The sequence below is a fragment of the Schistocerca piceifrons genome, chromosome 9, assembly GCF_021461385.2.
Source record: "Schistocerca piceifrons isolate TAMUIC-IGC-003096 chromosome 9, iqSchPice1.1, whole genome shotgun sequence".
Lineage (NCBI taxonomy): Eukaryota > Metazoa > Arthropoda > Insecta > Orthoptera > Acrididae > Schistocerca > Schistocerca piceifrons.
In genome coordinates, this window is record NC_060146.1 from 56,288,290 (window position 1) to 56,306,154 (window position 17,865).

A 17,865-nucleotide genomic window follows, 5' to 3' on the forward strand; every position below is an offset into this window, starting at 1 on the left:
TAAAGAGCAAAAGAATACAATGGGTGGGCCATGTAGCCCATATGCCTGATGGAAGACATGCGAAGATGGCACTAAGGGGAAACCGAACACCAAACACCCCACTGGACGACCAAGGCAGCGCTGGATGGACGACGTGGTGAAGGACCTAGCAGCCCCGGGAACTGAAGACACCTGGAGGAACCGGGCACAAAACAGGAAGGAGTGGAGGCAGTTTGTGGAAGCATTTGTTATTTATTTAATTTTTTATTGATCTGAAACCCTTTTACACCTTCATTTTCATCTTCAGACACTTAAACAAAATTATCAAAACTGTATACACATGCAGGTATGTCCTTTTGCTGTACCACAGCATCCTCTAATGTGGTGAATGTAAAAACATTTTTATACACTGATGAGCAAAACATTACGACCTTTGTCCACTGAGAGATTAAATGCCACATTGTAGGCATCCGTCAGAAATGATGCAGACTAGTATGTCCAGACACTTGGAAATGGGCATCTGGGAAACAGCAATGTCGGTTGGCTGTTCAGTGTTACTGTCGTCAAAGGGCAGTCAAAGCACAAGAAGGTGACGAGATGTTGGATGTCCACACCTCGTAATGGAACTTGTAGGTCAGGGACTTGTCCATGCTTTAAAGCAGGACAGGCAGAAATGTGTGGCAGATATGACAATAGTATACAATGCTGAGGCATACTCAACTGTTTCAGAGTACACTGTTCAGCACAGACTGACGAACATAGGCTCCACAGCAGACAACCCTTATGTGTACACGAACCCGTCAACTGCGATTACAGTCATCATAGGTACACATCACGACTGGACTGAGAATCAATGAAAATTTGTTGCCTGGGTGGATGAATCAAGTTTCTTGTTACATAAGATCAATGGTTTGTCAAGGTACACTATCATTCAGGTGAACGAGTGCCCCAAATGCACAATGTATCATAGACACAGCCCATTGTGCTCAGAATTATCCTATAGGGTGTTTCCACCTGATCAGCCGTGGGACCATCGGTAATAACTGACGGCAGTGTCACTACACAAATATCACAGTGGATCTACTGCATCTCTTTACGCTCAACATCTACACCGACAGCAATGGCATCTTCTGGCAGGACGACTGACTGTGTTACAATGATCTCAGGAGCGTGACAACGTTGTATTGGCCACCAAATTCATCTACTCTCAACACAATGATCTATACCTTGGATGCTATCAGGTATCAGCACCTTGCCAACAAACACCTGCTCTTAATTTACAGGAATTGTGTGACCTGTTCATAACCATCTGACGCCAGATACCTACAGGAAGCTACCAAGGAGTTGTCGAATCCACACCGTGCAAAATCACCAGTGCATTGCGTTCCAAAGATGACCAACAAGCCATTATGCAGGTGGTCATAAGGTTTGGGTTCACAGGTGTATTTATGAAATTAGAGAATGCTGTGGGATAGCTACACATGCATATACCATTTCAATGAGTGTGCCTAAGGGCCTCAGCATGGAAATGTAAAAGGCTTTGAAATTAATTTCAAATAAAGTAAACAAAAAACAAGGCCGAGTGGAAAATTAGTACGAAAATAGCGTTTGTGCTCCATAGTAAAATCTTAATACTTGCATTAGGAGATTAAGGAAAACCACATAATGAGCGGAGGGAGATCCAAACTACACTCCTTCTGAACACAAGTCTAGTGTCCCCACAGTGCCTCACTTCGTGCAGGGGTACAGTATAGCTATACTGCAGGCAACAAACAGAGTGCAAGAGAAACGTACCTTCTCAAACCACATGAGCTTCGCCGGCTGGCGCACCTCGAACTGGCCATGCTCGTGGGCGCGCAGGATGGGGCGGGCAACGCACAGCCAGGGCAGCTGCTTGCGGAGCTGCGGAACTACGTAGTGCAGCAGCAGGCCCAGCGCACACGCCGCCGCCCACAGCGCCGGCTGCAGGTCGGGCTGCAGCGCCGAGAACGCCGTGCTGGCGTGCACGCCACATACCAGCAGTGCTGCCGCCGGGCACACCAGCCCGTCCGAGCGCAGTCGCGCTCGCACCTGTGGCACCCGTCGCTCTGTCACGACCCCCGTGCCGGTGTATCACTGGCAGTACAAAACTACGGTCTAAACGGAAAAACTGGCAAATGTCGTGCTAAGTAATTATCCCCTGGAAAATGTGGAAAACTTTACCTATCACAGAAGAGTAATTTCTCGAGACAATTTAGCCGTAAAAGATGTTGCAAATGTGAACAGTAGTTATAAAGTTCTAATTATCATCTAATAATTTTTCAGTGTTTATAGCTATACGTTTGCAATCCTGTCACACATTCAAAGCCACAGTAGCGTAGTGAACTTCTAGAGGAGGAAACAAATAGTAAAAAATAGAAATGTATTTGATGAACACTGCAACAATCTGTGTTGAGTTTATGGTAATGTATGGCAACAATGCACTGTCATAGTAAACAGTGGTAATGTGGTGTAGATGCTTCTGGTGTTGTCAGACCAATCCAAACAATAAAGAACAAAATGGTAGACCATCAATCTAAGGACTGGGAATCCCAACAGAACACAGGCCCTACTACTCGAATTTGGTGTATTGCGATTGAGGTGATAGCGGGGAAAGTGAAAATCAGTCACGGATCATTTTCAACATTATACAAGACATTCTGAACATGACACAGGTCATCACCAGCACAGTTCTGTGACTGCACACACCTATTCCGTGACTGTTCCCACTTGTAATGCTCGTTTGGGATATCACACTTTGCTTCACGCCCTGTATTCTCTTGACAATGCACCCACTGGCTTCTTCCTCTTTCCTCAGATGAAGAAACCGCAGCATAGGAAGCAATTCCAGAATGAAGACAATGTGATTTTCAAGGAGGGACATTTCCTGAATAGCTAAACTGCAGATTTCTACAATCAAAGTCTACAAGTCATCAACCATTGGAAAAATTTGCCATGCTGAAGTTTGGATATGTAAAGAAGGGCTAAACTGTTACCAGTTTTGTTAGTCACAGTTTTATTCTATAGAGGTGACAATTCGAACATTATGACTACCATTTTTAACTGTCAGAAAAATTTGTGGTTTTTACCTACATGTTAGACCATTTCTGTGGGATCCCTAGGTACTATGAAACACAAAATCAGTAAAGTACAGCACCTACTTCAAACTAAACCTTAAATTTTCAAAAGAAACGTGCATCCTCACTAAGAGTGACTCATCACAACGATAGGCATTGGAGACAAAGTTCTCAAGGTTCGCAATACAGTAAACAAAATTGAACAAATTAAGAAACGAAAATGTAAGATATGTGGCAGAGATTACTACAGCACTACCAGAGCAATTCAGAATAGGCTCAGATACAGAACCGATGAGGAGAGCTCAAGTAAACTGGAGAGGGAAGCTGAAGGCACTTGGTGTCTAAGGAGACCAAGAACATCCTGGGTGGACATTATAAAGATGGAGATGAGTAAAAATGAATTATGTCACCGATGATGATGACACTTATCATATGACTTCTTGTATTCGGTTTGGAAACTACTGCAATTTCAATTCCATAGCAAATTTCAAGTGAATCTGCAATAAACACACAAATTCTAGCATTAGTGCCTACAAAATTGAAATTTACACCATGAAAAGTTGTACCAAGTATAATGTCAATGGAAAAGGTACCATTATTATCCTTTGGTAGTACGTCACATTGCGTGCCATAGCATATGTCAATATCATAATATGCAGCATCTGGCCATACAATATCAGTCAACACCATTTATATGGTATGTCAAATGGTATAAATATTTATGGTTATAATAGAGGGAAACATTCCACGTAGGAAATATATATCTAAAAACAAAGATGATGTGACTTACCAAATGAAAGTGCTGGCAGGTCGACAGACACACAAACAAACACAAACATACACACAAAATTCAAGCTTTCGCAACAAACTGTTGCCTCATCAGGAAAGAGGGAAGGAGAGGGAAAGACGAAAGGATGTGGGTTTTAAGGGAGAGGGTAAGGAGTCATTCCAATCCCGGGAGCGGAAAGACTTACCTTAGGGGAAAAAAGGATATATATGTGTGGATGGATATGTGCGTGTGTGCGAGTGTATACCCGTCCTTTTTTCCCCCTAAGGTAAGTCTTTCCGCTCCCGGGATTGGAATGACTCCTTACCCTCTCCCTTAAAACCCACATCCTTTCGTCTTTCCCTCTCCTTCCCTCTTTCCTGATGAGGCAACAGTTTGTTGCGAAAGCTTGAATTTTGTGTGTATGTTTGTGTTTGTTTGTGTGTCTGTCGACCTGCCAGCACTTTCATTTGGTATAAATATTTAGAGTCGTAATAACAGGACATGAGAACAAACTCTTTATATTAAATAAGGCTACAAAGTATTTCATGACAGAGCCATTGGATAAAAAAAATACTCTGTTAACTTGTCACATCAAACTTGGATAAAACACCAAGCTTTCAACTAATGCCTCCGCCATCATAGTCAGGGGCTAAGCCTGACTTCCGTGAAACTGGTGAGGTTTTCATTTTTATACCCACCTGTTGGCATCTGATTAGCTACATTATGTCACGAAGATGGCGCATGCTGAGGTGGCATCCTCAATGTCCATAGTTTACAACTGAACTCACTGTTCAGTGTTGCTCACAGCACCACACTTACATCAGATGAGAACCTCTCTCCCCTCTCTGTGATCCTCCTTTATCAAATGTACACTTCCATCCAGTAACATGTGCATACTGGTGCCTCTTTTGAAGTTGTTATCACATAGGCTAATTTCCACGGGTTCCATAATCACAGTTACCCAGCAGTTTGATGTGCAGTGAGTTAAGACTCTCGAAGTTCAAACATAATCCTGTTTGCTTAACAGGGTGTTCTCAAACACCACTGATTTTACAAAATTTCTATATTTAAGGTGATGGTGATGTTCACATTTCAATTCAGTGATCAGCAATAGTCCATATAGACTGCCCACACACAACTACTACCACACTCGTTGTTGTTGTTGTGGCCTTCAGTCCTGAGACTGGTTTGATGCAGCTCTCCATGCTACTCTATCCTGTGCAAGCTTCTTCATCTCCCAGTACCTACTGCAGCCCACATCCTTCTGAATCTGCTTAGTGTATTCATCTCTTGGTCTCCCTCTGATTTTTACCCTCCACACTGCCCTCCAGCACTAAATTGGTGATCCCTCGATGTCTCAGAACATGTCCTACCAACCGATCCCTTCTTCTAGTCAAGTTGTGCCACAAGCTCCTCTTCTCCCCAATTCTATTCAATACCTCATCATTAGTTATGTGATCTACCCATCTAATCTTCAGCATTCTTCTGTAGCACCACATTTCGAAAGCTTCTATTCTCTTCTTGTCTAAACTATTTATCGTCCACGTTTCACTTCCATACATGGCTACACTCCATACAAATACTTTCAGAAACGACTTTCTGACATTTAAATCTATACTCGATGTTAACAAATTTTTCTTCTTCAAAAACGCTTACCTTGCCATTGCCAGTCTACATTTTATATCCTCTCTACTTCGACCATCATCAGTTATTTTGCTACCCAAATAGCAAAACTCCTAAACTACTTTAAGTGTCTTATTTCCTAATCTAATTCCCTCAGCATCACCCGACTTAATTCGACTACATTCCATTATCCTCGTTTTGCTTTTGTCGATGTTCATCTCATACCCTCCTTTCAAGACACTGTCCATTCCATTCAACTGCCTTTCCAAGTCCCTTGCTGTCTCTGACAGAATTACAATGTCATCGGCGAACCTCAAAGTTTTTATTTCTTCTCCATGGATTTTAATACGTTTCCTTTACTGCTTGCTCAATATAGGGATTGAATAATATCGGGGAGAGGCTACAACTCTGTCTCACTCCCTTTCCAACCACTGCTTCCATTTCATGCCCCTCAACTCTTATAACTGCCATCTGCTTTCTGTACAAATTGTAAATAGCCTTTCGCTCCCTGTATTTTACCCCTGCCACCTTCAGAATTTGACAGAGAGTATTCCAGTCAACATTGTCAAAAGCTTTCTATAAGTCTACTAATGCTAGAAATGTAGGTTTGCCTTTCCTTAATCTTTCTTCTAAGATAAGTGTTAGGGTCAGTATTGCCTCACATGTTCCAACATTTCTACAGAATCCAAACTGATCTTCCCCGAGGTCCGCTTCTACCAGTTTTTCCATTTGTCTGTAAAGAATTCGCGTTAGTATTTTGCAGCTGTGACTTATTAAACTGATAGTTCGGTAATTTTCACATCTGTCGACACCTGATTTCTTTGGGATTGGAATTATTATGTTCTTCTTGCAGTCTGAGGGTATTTTGCCTGTCTCATACATCTTGCTCACCAGATGGTAGAGTTTTGTCAGGACTGGCTCTCCCAAGGCTGTCAGTAGTTCTAATGGAATGTTGTCTACTCCGGGGGCCTTGTTTTGGCTTAGGTCTTTCAGTGCTCTGTCAAACTCTTCACGCAGTATCATATCTCCCATTTCATCTTCATCTACATCCTCTTCCATTACCATAATATTGTCCTCAAGTCTAGGAATATAATAATCATCTGATACTTTCAGGCCGATATTATCTTCATCAGTTCCCATCTGTTTCATTCTCCTGGGTGGGCAAAGACTGGGCCGATTCAAGCTACCCAGGAAAATTCACAAAATATAGCAACCTGATGCAGATATTCTCAGCCTGACAGTACCAGGGATTTACAATATTTTGGCAGCAGTTACTTGGATTGGTCTGTACAGACTACTGCTGATAACTGTGGTGAACATTAAAATCATCTTAAATACAGAAATTCTTAAAAATCGGAGTTGCTCAAGTACAGACAAATAAATAAATAAATACAAGATTTCGTTTAAACAGATGAGATCTGTGCTTGTGTTTGGAATTATTCGGACTGATTAGGGAAATTAGACTGTGTGATAACAATGTCAGCAGAGACAGAGACTAGGCACATAGCAATAGGTGGAAGTGAAGACTTGATGAAGAAAGAGCACAGAAGAAGATTCTTCACAGCTTACCAACTGTCCTAAGTGTTGGTACTGCAAGTAATGCTGGAGAGCAAGCGTAAACAATCTGTGGACATAGAGAGCAACCCCTCAGCACGAGTCATCTCCATGATGTAATGTAGCCAATCAGATGCTGTCCTTTGGCCATAAGAGTGGGAGCCTCAAAAGTTTCACAACAGTCAGACTTAGCTGCTGTGACAATGATGGAGGGAGTAATCAAAAGCTTGGGGTTTTATCCTTTTTATTTTTGTATGACTGTCTACCAAGCATTAAGATGTCACCAGCACTAACACCCAATTCAACATCAGTCCTACTCACAGCTACAGGCAGAGAACGACTAGGTACTAATTTAAACTAGATCATAGTTTAGGAACACAAAGCACAAGAACTGAAATGAATCACAGTTGCAAGGATAGCAAAGTAGACTATAAGGTACGATGTTTGCCTCTAAACACAAGGGCAACAGATGTGACGGTAAAGACCTCCACAGACCGTGCGTGTCAGCTCCTTTGGAAGAGGGTCTGTGTCTGGAGGTTCAGGAGGGGACAGCGGTGGTGGCGGAGCAGACGCAGACGACTGGCCACCCGTTGCAGACGTCGTCGGCACTCCTGACTCAGGGTCGGCACCTTCCTGTGCAAGCTGTCAGAGAGAACAATTTTAAAGTCTCCCTGTGAAAAAAGAAGCTTTTGATGTCATGTTGATTATTTTAAGATGTAGCCACCCGATTGCATGTTAACAATGTATCACCAGATTTGACAGCAGTATGAATATTTCCAGGACCTCTTTTTTCTTTATTATAAATAAATAAAAAAACCATGTATAGACCTTTATTTGACAAAATTCATTTTACAAAACAGTTTATGTGTTACACTTTTCAGTAAGACAATCTGTTCTTTTTTTTCGTTACTGTCTAGGTAACTGTTTCAATTTGTCTCTGTATTTTGCCAGTGTATCTCAGGCTGAGTTCGTCAGTACTTGCTTCGTTGTTTACTATGTTAATTTAAGTTTCTCCAAGGCCAGATACATTACATTTACACATTTTAATAGAAAGGAATCAGAAAATATTGAATGAAAATGGGCTAGGTTACAGAAAAGAGTGGAGATATAAACTATCTACAGTCTTTTCATTTAATACTAGTTTGGTTATATTGATGTTTTATGTTGTGTACTTTTTTGTATTTTGAAGCCTGCATAAGTTGAGTTAGCGGGCAGGTAATAACATAGGGTTGATAACACATGGATGCAGGATATTTCCTGGTTTGTGTAAGTTAAAAAATGTTTCAGCATTTAAAATCATGTTTCATGTTAACTGTTTACTTATTTTTGTCTAAGCACTGGGAAGTAAAAGAGAAAACACCTTACAATGGGCCATGAAACAGACCGTGGTGGATTTAGTCAGATCGAATGAAGAACAACACACCAGGAAGCAGTGGACAGCTCCAATGTCGAACTGATTAGATAAGGATGTTGGTCGATGAGTCAAGGGGACTGAAAGGAGAGTGATGAAGCTATTTGTGGTGGAGGATATGGCATATTTGACCATGTAACACTATTTGGTTGCACTGTTAAACTGTAATGATGTTGACGTACTCACTGTTTGGCACTCCTATTGATTGATAAAATACACTGAAAACAAGGGTTGTGATGGCACTGTTGGGAGACCTTCACATGTCAGAAACTTTAAATCAAGAGAGGAAAAAAGAGCACTTTTCACTGTCACTTCTTTTCACTTTGGGACACACGCATCCCTGTTTATGCTTGAGGGGTGTGGGAGGGTGTTGGCAGCGGTGGCGATGGCTTGGGAGGTTGTGAGGGCAGGGGCGGTCACGTCACGTGGTGGCAGAAAGGGCGTCCTGAAGTTCGGCGCTCAGCGGGATCTCCAGGAGACTGTGGAGGGTCTCGCAGTATTTGGTGTGTAGTTTTGCCTTCTTGTGTTCTTCCCACAAGTCCATAACGAACTGCACACTGTCTGATCATTTTTTGGCAATGACTGCGTGTGCAGTCATGGTGAGTATCCAAATCATGGCCATGCATTTCAGTCTTGGGGACGGTTTTTCATCACAGACGGCAAGTGCCGTGATTTGACTGTTGCTTGGGTCGCTCCTGTTTATGTGAGCTATCATTCTTTTGCTTGTCACCCATATATTGCTACTTGCCCTGCAAAGGAATTGGTGCTCTGTGGTATCTTTTTCATTAAAAATTTCACAGTTGGGCAATTCTTTGATATGGGTTCAGGCCAGCCTCTCATGAGTCAGTACAGTGTTGTGCACTACCTTGTACCATGTAGATCTGGCGTTCTCCTGTACCGCTCATTCTGAGATGTTTTTCCAGACGACTGGCCATTCGTGGTCTGGAAAAATTGTCTCGATCCTTGTTTTGCACGTTTGCCCTCTTAGTGCATCATAGATGTGTTTAGCCGTCCATAGTTGTGGGTTTGCCACGGTGGGGACTGCAAAGCTCTTATTGAGTATCAGTTGCCTGATGTGTCGCATCTTGAAGGGGATGTGCCTGGTGCCTACCGGCGCTTCCTCTGATCGTGGCCTGTAGGTATTTATTAGGCAGGTCATGATGCTGTCTCCATTCTTGTTCTCCATTTGGAGCAACAGCGCTGCACACTTTGTCTTTACATCTTCCAAACACAGCCCTCCGCCCTCCTTACTCAGTGAACACATCACCTGTGATACTTTGAATATATGCCACCTCCACAGCACGTAGCAGATGGGCCATAGTATCGCTCGTGCAGTCTCTGTTGATGCACACAATATCTGGGCCACATACCAAGCTTTCGACAGGATCATTGTGTTACCAGGCTTTCGACCGGATCATTGTGCTGATGAGTTTGACTCTTTGTCCCAATGTTAGATTTCTGTTCGAGTCAGTCCTGGCATATTGTAGGTAGGGTTGTTCGCCAGTTTTGTGCAGACATCTTTGGTGGGCATTTCTGTACTTGTATGCCTAGTGTTTTACGAGTATTGGTCATTCAATACCACTGTCTGTTGGTTGTCAGACTCCCACTGCCAATGGGGAGCACCACAGTTTTCCTGGAATTCAATCTTGCTCCCAATGCTTTCTATTTTCGTCTATGTCCTGCACGTTTTTGACAAAAATTCCCACATCGTCGGCATAGGCCATGCATGTGACCTTCTGTGCTCCGATTTGGTATCCATTAAGGCTGACAGCCAGTTTCCATTGCATGGGGTCAAGTGCTGCTGCAAAAAGCGCCATGGACAACGGGCAGCCTTGTCTTACAGACTTCCCTAGTTTGATTCTTTTTGTTGTCCATCCACTCATGGTTATTACTGATATGGCATTCATTAGAAAGTTCTTATTAATAATAAGGGTAAATTTCTGTCCAAATCCGAGTTTCGTCAACGTTTGCAGGAGGTATCAGTGGCTGATCCTGTCGAAAGCCTTGTGAAAGTTAACAGAGATTATTGCTGCAGTTGTTCTGTTGGTGGTGGCGTGCACAATCATGTCTTTGTATACGTGTGCGCAGGTGGCGACAAATATGCTTCTGCCGATTACTGCTCACGTTTGCCATTGACTAATCGTCTTTGTTAAAGCTGTCTTGATATTTGCAAGGCATTTCACGGCAATCTTGTAGGCTGCATTCAACAGTGTTATGGACCTGAACTCCTTGATGTGTTTCGCTGCCTGATTTTTTGAGAGAAGGATTACTGCCCCTTCGAGAAAGGAGGCTGGTACTGCTGTCCAATTTAAGATTTCATTCACCATTTCTGTGACGTATCCACCTATTAGGTCCCAGAGATGCCCATTGTTACAACATGAGCCACTATGAGAGTATTAAAATATTCGCCCCATACGTTCAAAGCCTAATGTTCTACTGACTGAGGTATCTGGGCCCATACTTTTATCTCCATTTAATAGGTTTCACCATACACTCGAGAATATCTTCACAGTTGAAACTGTGCAGTTGTGAAAAAGATAAAATAAAAGGCCATTTTTATTATCCAAGTAAAAAATGTGTGGAGCAGAATTGTGAATTGAATCACATAACACCTACTTTGTACAACTATAAATTCTTTTTATACCTGTAACTATCATTATTGCATTATTATCATCATCATCATCATCATCATCATCATCATCATCACTATTAGTGGCAGCAGCAGCAGCAGTAGTAGGACAATTACTGCCAGTACTAACTGATTCGTTCATAGCCAGTATTAGTAACTCACTTGTCACTATAGTTTCTCTAATCATTTTAATACTATTTGTTGTATTAATGTTGCTATTTCTTAGGTAAATGTGATGTAAAAAAGGTACCATTTGTGTGAAAGCCTGGCCCAAAAAGAGAGGGGGCCTGATAGTCCCAATCACATCAGCTTAAATAAATGAATAAATGATTTATTTATGTCATAACTTACATAACTCAGGGACAGGGGGCACACCAAAAAAATTGTACTAAAACTACGGCGTAGACATTCAACAATTGATGCTAATAACAAAAACTAAAGCTGAAAGCTATATGTAAGTGTCTTAATTGTGCCTGTCTGCAACTTGACGTGTCTTCTTTACGGTAAGTAGCAATCTGTCTTTCATTACATTGTTAATAATAAAGTTTTGTTACATACAGCCGGACTGAAAGTCAAAATCGCTCAGTACTGAGGGAGGTCAAGACAGGACAGGTAACATGTGGTCCCATACTACCTAGTTGAAAGATGTCAAGGAGACACCAAAGGTAAGGCACAGCCATTGGCCATAATATGTAGAAAATGTTACAGGCCCTGTCAAAATTACCAGCACTGTGAACGAGAAGTGATCGTCTTGTGTACCTGACGCAAGCTGCTGGGCTAGTATGACAATGAGGAATGAAGTCTGATCACACTCATTCTCCTCAAAGCATCCACACAAAGATACACCCACCCTGAAGCTCTAAACAGACTCAGATAATGTGTTACTTCTCTCGTGAGTGGGCGGTGTTGTCATCAAGCACGATACTGCCAGTGCACTTACTCTGCTGCTGCATCGATAGAAACCACAACCACCGCCACCGCACAGACCGTCCGTGGTCTCCGTATGTCACTGTACTCTTTCTGTGATTACTTGTCTTGCAGCAAATGAGTCCATTTACTGGATTGAGGGATGTTATGAGGCATGCGATCCTGCTCAGTCCTGAGCAATATGTATGTCCTCTTGGGTATTAAATGTGTGGGGCAACTGATTTCCAGCGTGGTGCTGAGTGTGGCCATCCTGAACCTACTAACTTCATATTTGTATTACAGCTGTGGTTTTCTGACTAACCAGTAAACCCCCAATTCTTTAAAGAATCTAACTCCCATGTATCAAACAGCTTCCAACATCTGATTACTTCACAACTGAGGTAATGTGTTAAATGTTATTTTTTAAGGATGAAAGTGGAAAAAGTTTAGGAAAAGTCTGAAATTATGCCAAAAGTTTGTTGGAACTCACTAAGTGCTCTCATTAAGAAACACTGGACTAATACAAACTGGGTAATTTTTGCACCATTTTAAGCAAAAACTAGTTTTTCACACATCTAAATGTTTACGACATCCTATTTCCTGAACTGTGTTTTGTACAATGATACAATTTCGCAGGTACATTTAGTAGTAGAGATAGTAGTAAAGCATTTAGTAAAACATATACATACCCTTTCATCATTCTGTTGAAGATGTCATGGAGAAAAAGTTCCATAAAGGTTGAAATTGTATGTAAACTTTGTTGGAAGTCGCTAAGTGTTCCCAATTCTCAAATATGGGAAGAATGAAGTCCGTGTATTTGCACTTCATCAGTTATGCTGCATCGAGACAAACAACTTTTCTAACTAATACTTGTCTCTTTGTATGAACTTTTAACAGAAGATCATATGTCTTAATGACACATTTTAAATTTTTAAACTGGACCAATAATTATGTGAAAATTGTATTTTCATTGCCCGTACATTGCAACTGGTACTGGATCCAGATTCTGGGGTAGCACTTTAGTAACATAGATGTAAAACAGCAATATTGTTGAACAATAAACCACAGTCTTAGTGAGGTGCAATGGTCTGGCTGCCTAATTCCTTCTCTTTCTTACACTTGGCTGAACATGATATTCTCACAAACAGAACAAATTCAAATGTGATTTTTAATGCGAAACCAGCTGTGAAATTGATCATTATATACAAAATGTAGATTACATTACTGCTAAGTACTTTCTGTGGATGCGGTGTAATAATAATCATTTGTATATCTGAGCCTATAGTGAACTTTATGTCCATTTCTTGCTTGTTGTATGCTGTCATCACGGTTTTGAAATTTTAACAGCCAGCACTGTAGTTTTAAGAATAACTGAATGACGAATTTTAAAACTAGTTATACTTTGATAATTTTCACACAATAAATTGAATTAACAACCCACTGAAAATAGCAACTAACGTGGTAAGAAACACATGATCACAGGAAAATTAAAGTCGTTATCTCACCCACCAGGTGCAATTTTGATGTTGAGTAGAAATACCTAATCCCAAACTTAAAAAGTACATCAGATAGAATGAAACTGTAATGATAAATGAAAATTTGTGCCACACTGGCAAATCCACATTCTCTGCTTTTTGCCAGCAGTCTTCTTAACCATTAGGCAATCCAAGCGTGCCTCCTAACCTACACTACTAACCATTAAAATTGCTACACCAAGAAGAAATGCAGATGATACATGGGTATTCATCGGACAAATATATTATACTAGAACTGACATGTGATTACATTTTCACGCAATTTGGGTGCGTAGATCCTGAGAAATCAGTACCCACTGGCTGTAATAACGGCCTTGATATGCCTGGGCAATGTGTCAAACTGAGCTTGGATGGCGTGTACACGTACAGCTGCCCATGCAGCTTCAACATGATACCACAGTTCATCAAGAGTAGTGACTGGCGTATTGTGACGAGCCACTTGCTCGGCCACCATTGACCAGACGTTTTCAATTGGTGAGAGATCTGGAGAATGTGCTGGCCAGGGCAGCAGCTGAACATTTTCTGAAACCAGAAAGGCCTGTACAGGACCTGCAACATGCAGTCGTGCATTATCCTGCTGAAATGTAGGGTTTCGCAGGGATCAAATGAAGGGTAGAGCTACGGGTCGTAACACATCTGAAATGTAATGTCCACTATTCAAAGTGCCATCAATGGGAACAAGAGGTGATCGAGACGTGTAACCAATGGCACCCCATACCATCACGCCGGGTGATATGCCAGTATGGCGATGATGAATACATGCTTCCAATGTGTGTTCACCGCGATGTCACCAAACACGGATGCGACCATCATGATGCTGTAAACAGATCAGCCACCCCACCCAAGCACACTGCTCGGACATCATCAGCTAAAAATTGGTAATAATTAGTAAGGTAGCTTCAGTGTTTCCCCTATCACAGTGGAAGTAGGACATACCCGAAATTCTTACGACAGACAGATATACCTTCTTTTTTCGAGTACTGTCGCCAGTGCTGCGGTGTTTGTGCTTCCTGCTGCGGTTCCGCACGCTACTGCCGTGAGCCTGCCGTGACGACGGCAGGGCGTCCCCACCCCCCGGCACTGCCATCAGGTCTGCCGGTGGCCACAGCGCACTCTCCACTACTACCCACAGTGGGGCTGGGTCCGACGCCTGGCGTGAGAGGTGGTATGCGACAGCTACCAGCAGGCCGCAGAAGATGGAAAACAGCATGTGGCGTGCACCCGCCTCCTCCGTCAGGGCGCCGTACGCGAAGCCGGCAGGCACCGCCACGCCAACAACCGAGCGCAGCACGCAGTACGCGGCCGCACCGAGGCTGGTACATGCGTTCCCACCAAACACGTGCATGTCCAGCTGCTCCAGCAGGTACATGGCAAATGTTGTCACCTGCAATATGTGGCACAGCTTTAGGCAACTGTCCTATGACCACTGACACAAACATTTATTCCTTAGGACACGACACCCCCCCTTCCCCCCCCCCCCCCCCAACCAGTTCTCTGGGACGACTGGGAACTGGTTTATAACCAGGTATTTCTGTTTCACATTGTAATGTGTTTCGAGGTATAACCTCAATGTCAGACAACAAGTGGCAATATAAAAATATTTAACGCAAATAAACTGTAATGTAACTACAAATATAACATAGTGTTGCAGTACACGATACGTAAAACTAATATATAACTATATACACATTTACTTAATATTCTTAATTTCTCTCTTCAGTCTTTGCATTGTCTCATGGTTTTGCCAAAAAATACACAATTTTTTTTAGAGAATTTTCCTTTATTTAAAACTTGAATCTAGTAACAGCCTAACAAACAATGTCTGATGATAATACAGACGTCACAGGCAGTCCATTGTGTACAAGGAGTAAATACTAAATTCAACATAATTTGTAACATTAATATAAAAGACAAAATTAATTTCGTATTCCAATCAATGTTACATAACTGACATCACTTGTGCGACTGTTAAAAACCGTGATATAAACTAAACAATACACAATATACGAGAAGATGAAAGCAATGTAACATATTTAAAATTTGGTAATATTAATGCTGTTTTGCCACAAAAAAAATTAATAGTAAAAATAGGGTATATAATAACTAATGCAGCATTAGTGTAAAAGAGCTAAACTAATTCTATTCACTCACTCACACACACGCACACACACCACACACACACACACACACACACACACACACACACACACACACACAAACCTACAGGCACCCAAATGCACACTCCCGTGGAGACTGCAAGACTAATTATTGATATTTAATAGCTGAAATCAGTTAGCTGAGCTGATTGGGGTGGGAAGCGAGTAGGGAAGGATGCAAGAAGGGTGTAGCAGGAAAGAGGAAGGTCTTTGGACAGATGGCTCCGCAGCTGCACAACAAGATGAAAAGAGTACACAGGGCATAGCAAAAAGTAATTAGACAGAGGGAGAGGGGGTAAACTGAAGGGAAAGAGGAGAAGGGGGAACAGGAGAGAAAGGATGGGTGGAGAGAGAGAGATAAAAGGGATGTTGAAAAGGGGTAAAGGTAGGTGGGGGGGGGGGGGGGGATGGAGAGGGAGAGAATGCCTGCATGGGGGCAGGAGTGGTGGGAGAAGGCAGTGTACAATCTTGGCAGAGATGAAGTGGTGTGGACAGGAGAGAGAACGGAAAAGGCATGGTGGGGGAGTGGAAACAGGTTAGTGGAGGTTTAGGCCAGGGGGATTGTGAGAGCACTGGGTGTGTTGGAGAGAGAATTCCCATTTGCACAGCTCAGTGCTGGTCGATTGCTGGTTGACAGTTCTACTGGTGTCAGAAGAATATTTGACATGGAAAATCTGTTTATGAATCAGCTGGATAGGATACTGTCTGCCGTTAAAGGCTCTGGTAAGGTTATCATTATATTTCAACAACTTCTGCTTTCCACTGTAGATGCTGCATCCACAAATAGCCAAGCTGTAAGGCAGTCTACCCTTCTCTCTTCCTTCTCCTTCTGCCTCTTCATCTGCACCTTTCTCTCCTTCCACTGCTATCTTTTTCCCCCTTCAGTTTACCCCCCTCCCTCTCCTTACAACTCTTTGCTGTGCCCTCCATGCTCTTTCCGTTTTGCTGTGCGACCACGGAGCTATCTGTCCAGAGACCTGCCTCGTTTCTGCTACCCGTCTTTCATCCTTCCCTGCCACTTCCTCCTTCCATCAGTTCATCCTACTGCTTTCAATAACTGAGCATCAATAATCAGTCTTGCCTTTGCCACAGTAGTGTGCATTTGGGTGTGTGTGTGGCATTGTGTGTGCGTGAATGTGTGTACTATTTCTAGAAAAAAAGAGTTAATGATTGAAAGCTAGTGTGAATGATGATTTCTGTTGTGTGTTTCTGTGCCTGGTTGCCTTTCCCTTAGTTTACATATTGCTTTGTCCAGGACTTTCAATTATTGTATAGATTGCCAATTTGGCTCTATTCCTTCCCATATCCTTTTATCTTTGTTAATGTCTGTCTTTACTCATCTACAACTAGTTATCCATTGTTTATTCCTTAATATTTTAATTCTTCCTTCTTCTCTATTGTATCTACATTCAAAACTCACACTAGCCACCCACTAACATGCCATTTGAATGCCCGCGATAGTAACAGCCTACTATACTAAATAATGCCATGCTACAACTCCCTGCTCTCACTGCAACACCCCTTCTTTTTGAGCATTAAACTGCAGTGTGGTTTTTAACATAATCTGCTCTAATGACTTGTGCTGCCCACTGTTAGCCAATCACATGTGTATTTTACGGTCTCACTGTACAATCACATGTGTTTATTTACACTCACTCAGGTTTCTCACTGTCATGCATATCAATTTCTGATTAAAGTTAGTTATTGATGAGCACATCCATTACTTCCTGGTTCTTTAAAACATTTTCTGAACTTCAGACATAGCTGTCTTCAATCATAAATTTTCACATTATTTTTTACCTTTTTTAAATAAATTTTCACTTACTTCCTTTGTCCCCCCATCATCCCACAATGAATTGCTGCACATTTTACCTTTTCCAACTCCAAAAAACACTCCTTTTTCCTTCCAAAACTCCAGTCATGCATACTCTCTTTAAAATCCTATCTGGCACATGGTATTCCACCTAATGGGCTTCCCAATGAAATTGGCATCTCAGGTTGTCATCCATCCTGCTGCAAAAACCTTCATCTTTTCCGATTCCATCAGTCCCTAACCCTCGCCAATCTGGTCCTCCATAATCACACAGGCCAATCTCAAACCATATTTTACAGCCTCTACTCATTTCACAAAATCCTTTTACTCTGTGACAACAACTTCCTGAATGCCATCACTGTAATAAAAACTCTCTTGCCCTTTATTCCTTAATA

General features: G+C 42.1%; 1 protein-coding gene across 1 annotated transcript in view; it reads right to left on the reverse strand.

The window, feature by feature from the left end:
• LOC124716700 (pecanex-like protein 1) overlaps positions 1-17,865 on the reverse strand; it is a 296,058-nt gene that overhangs the window by 94,092 nt on the left and 184,101 nt on the right. The window contains exons 19-21 of the mRNA XM_047243242.1: positions 14,466-14,885; positions 7,516-7,662; positions 1,774-2,049 (exon numbers count right to left, since the gene is read on the reverse strand). Coding sequence (XP_047099198.1) covers positions 1,774-2,049; positions 7,516-7,662; positions 14,466-14,885 — 843 coding nt within the window. The remainder of the gene's footprint in view (positions 1-1,773; positions 2,050-7,515; positions 7,663-14,465; positions 14,886-17,865) is intronic.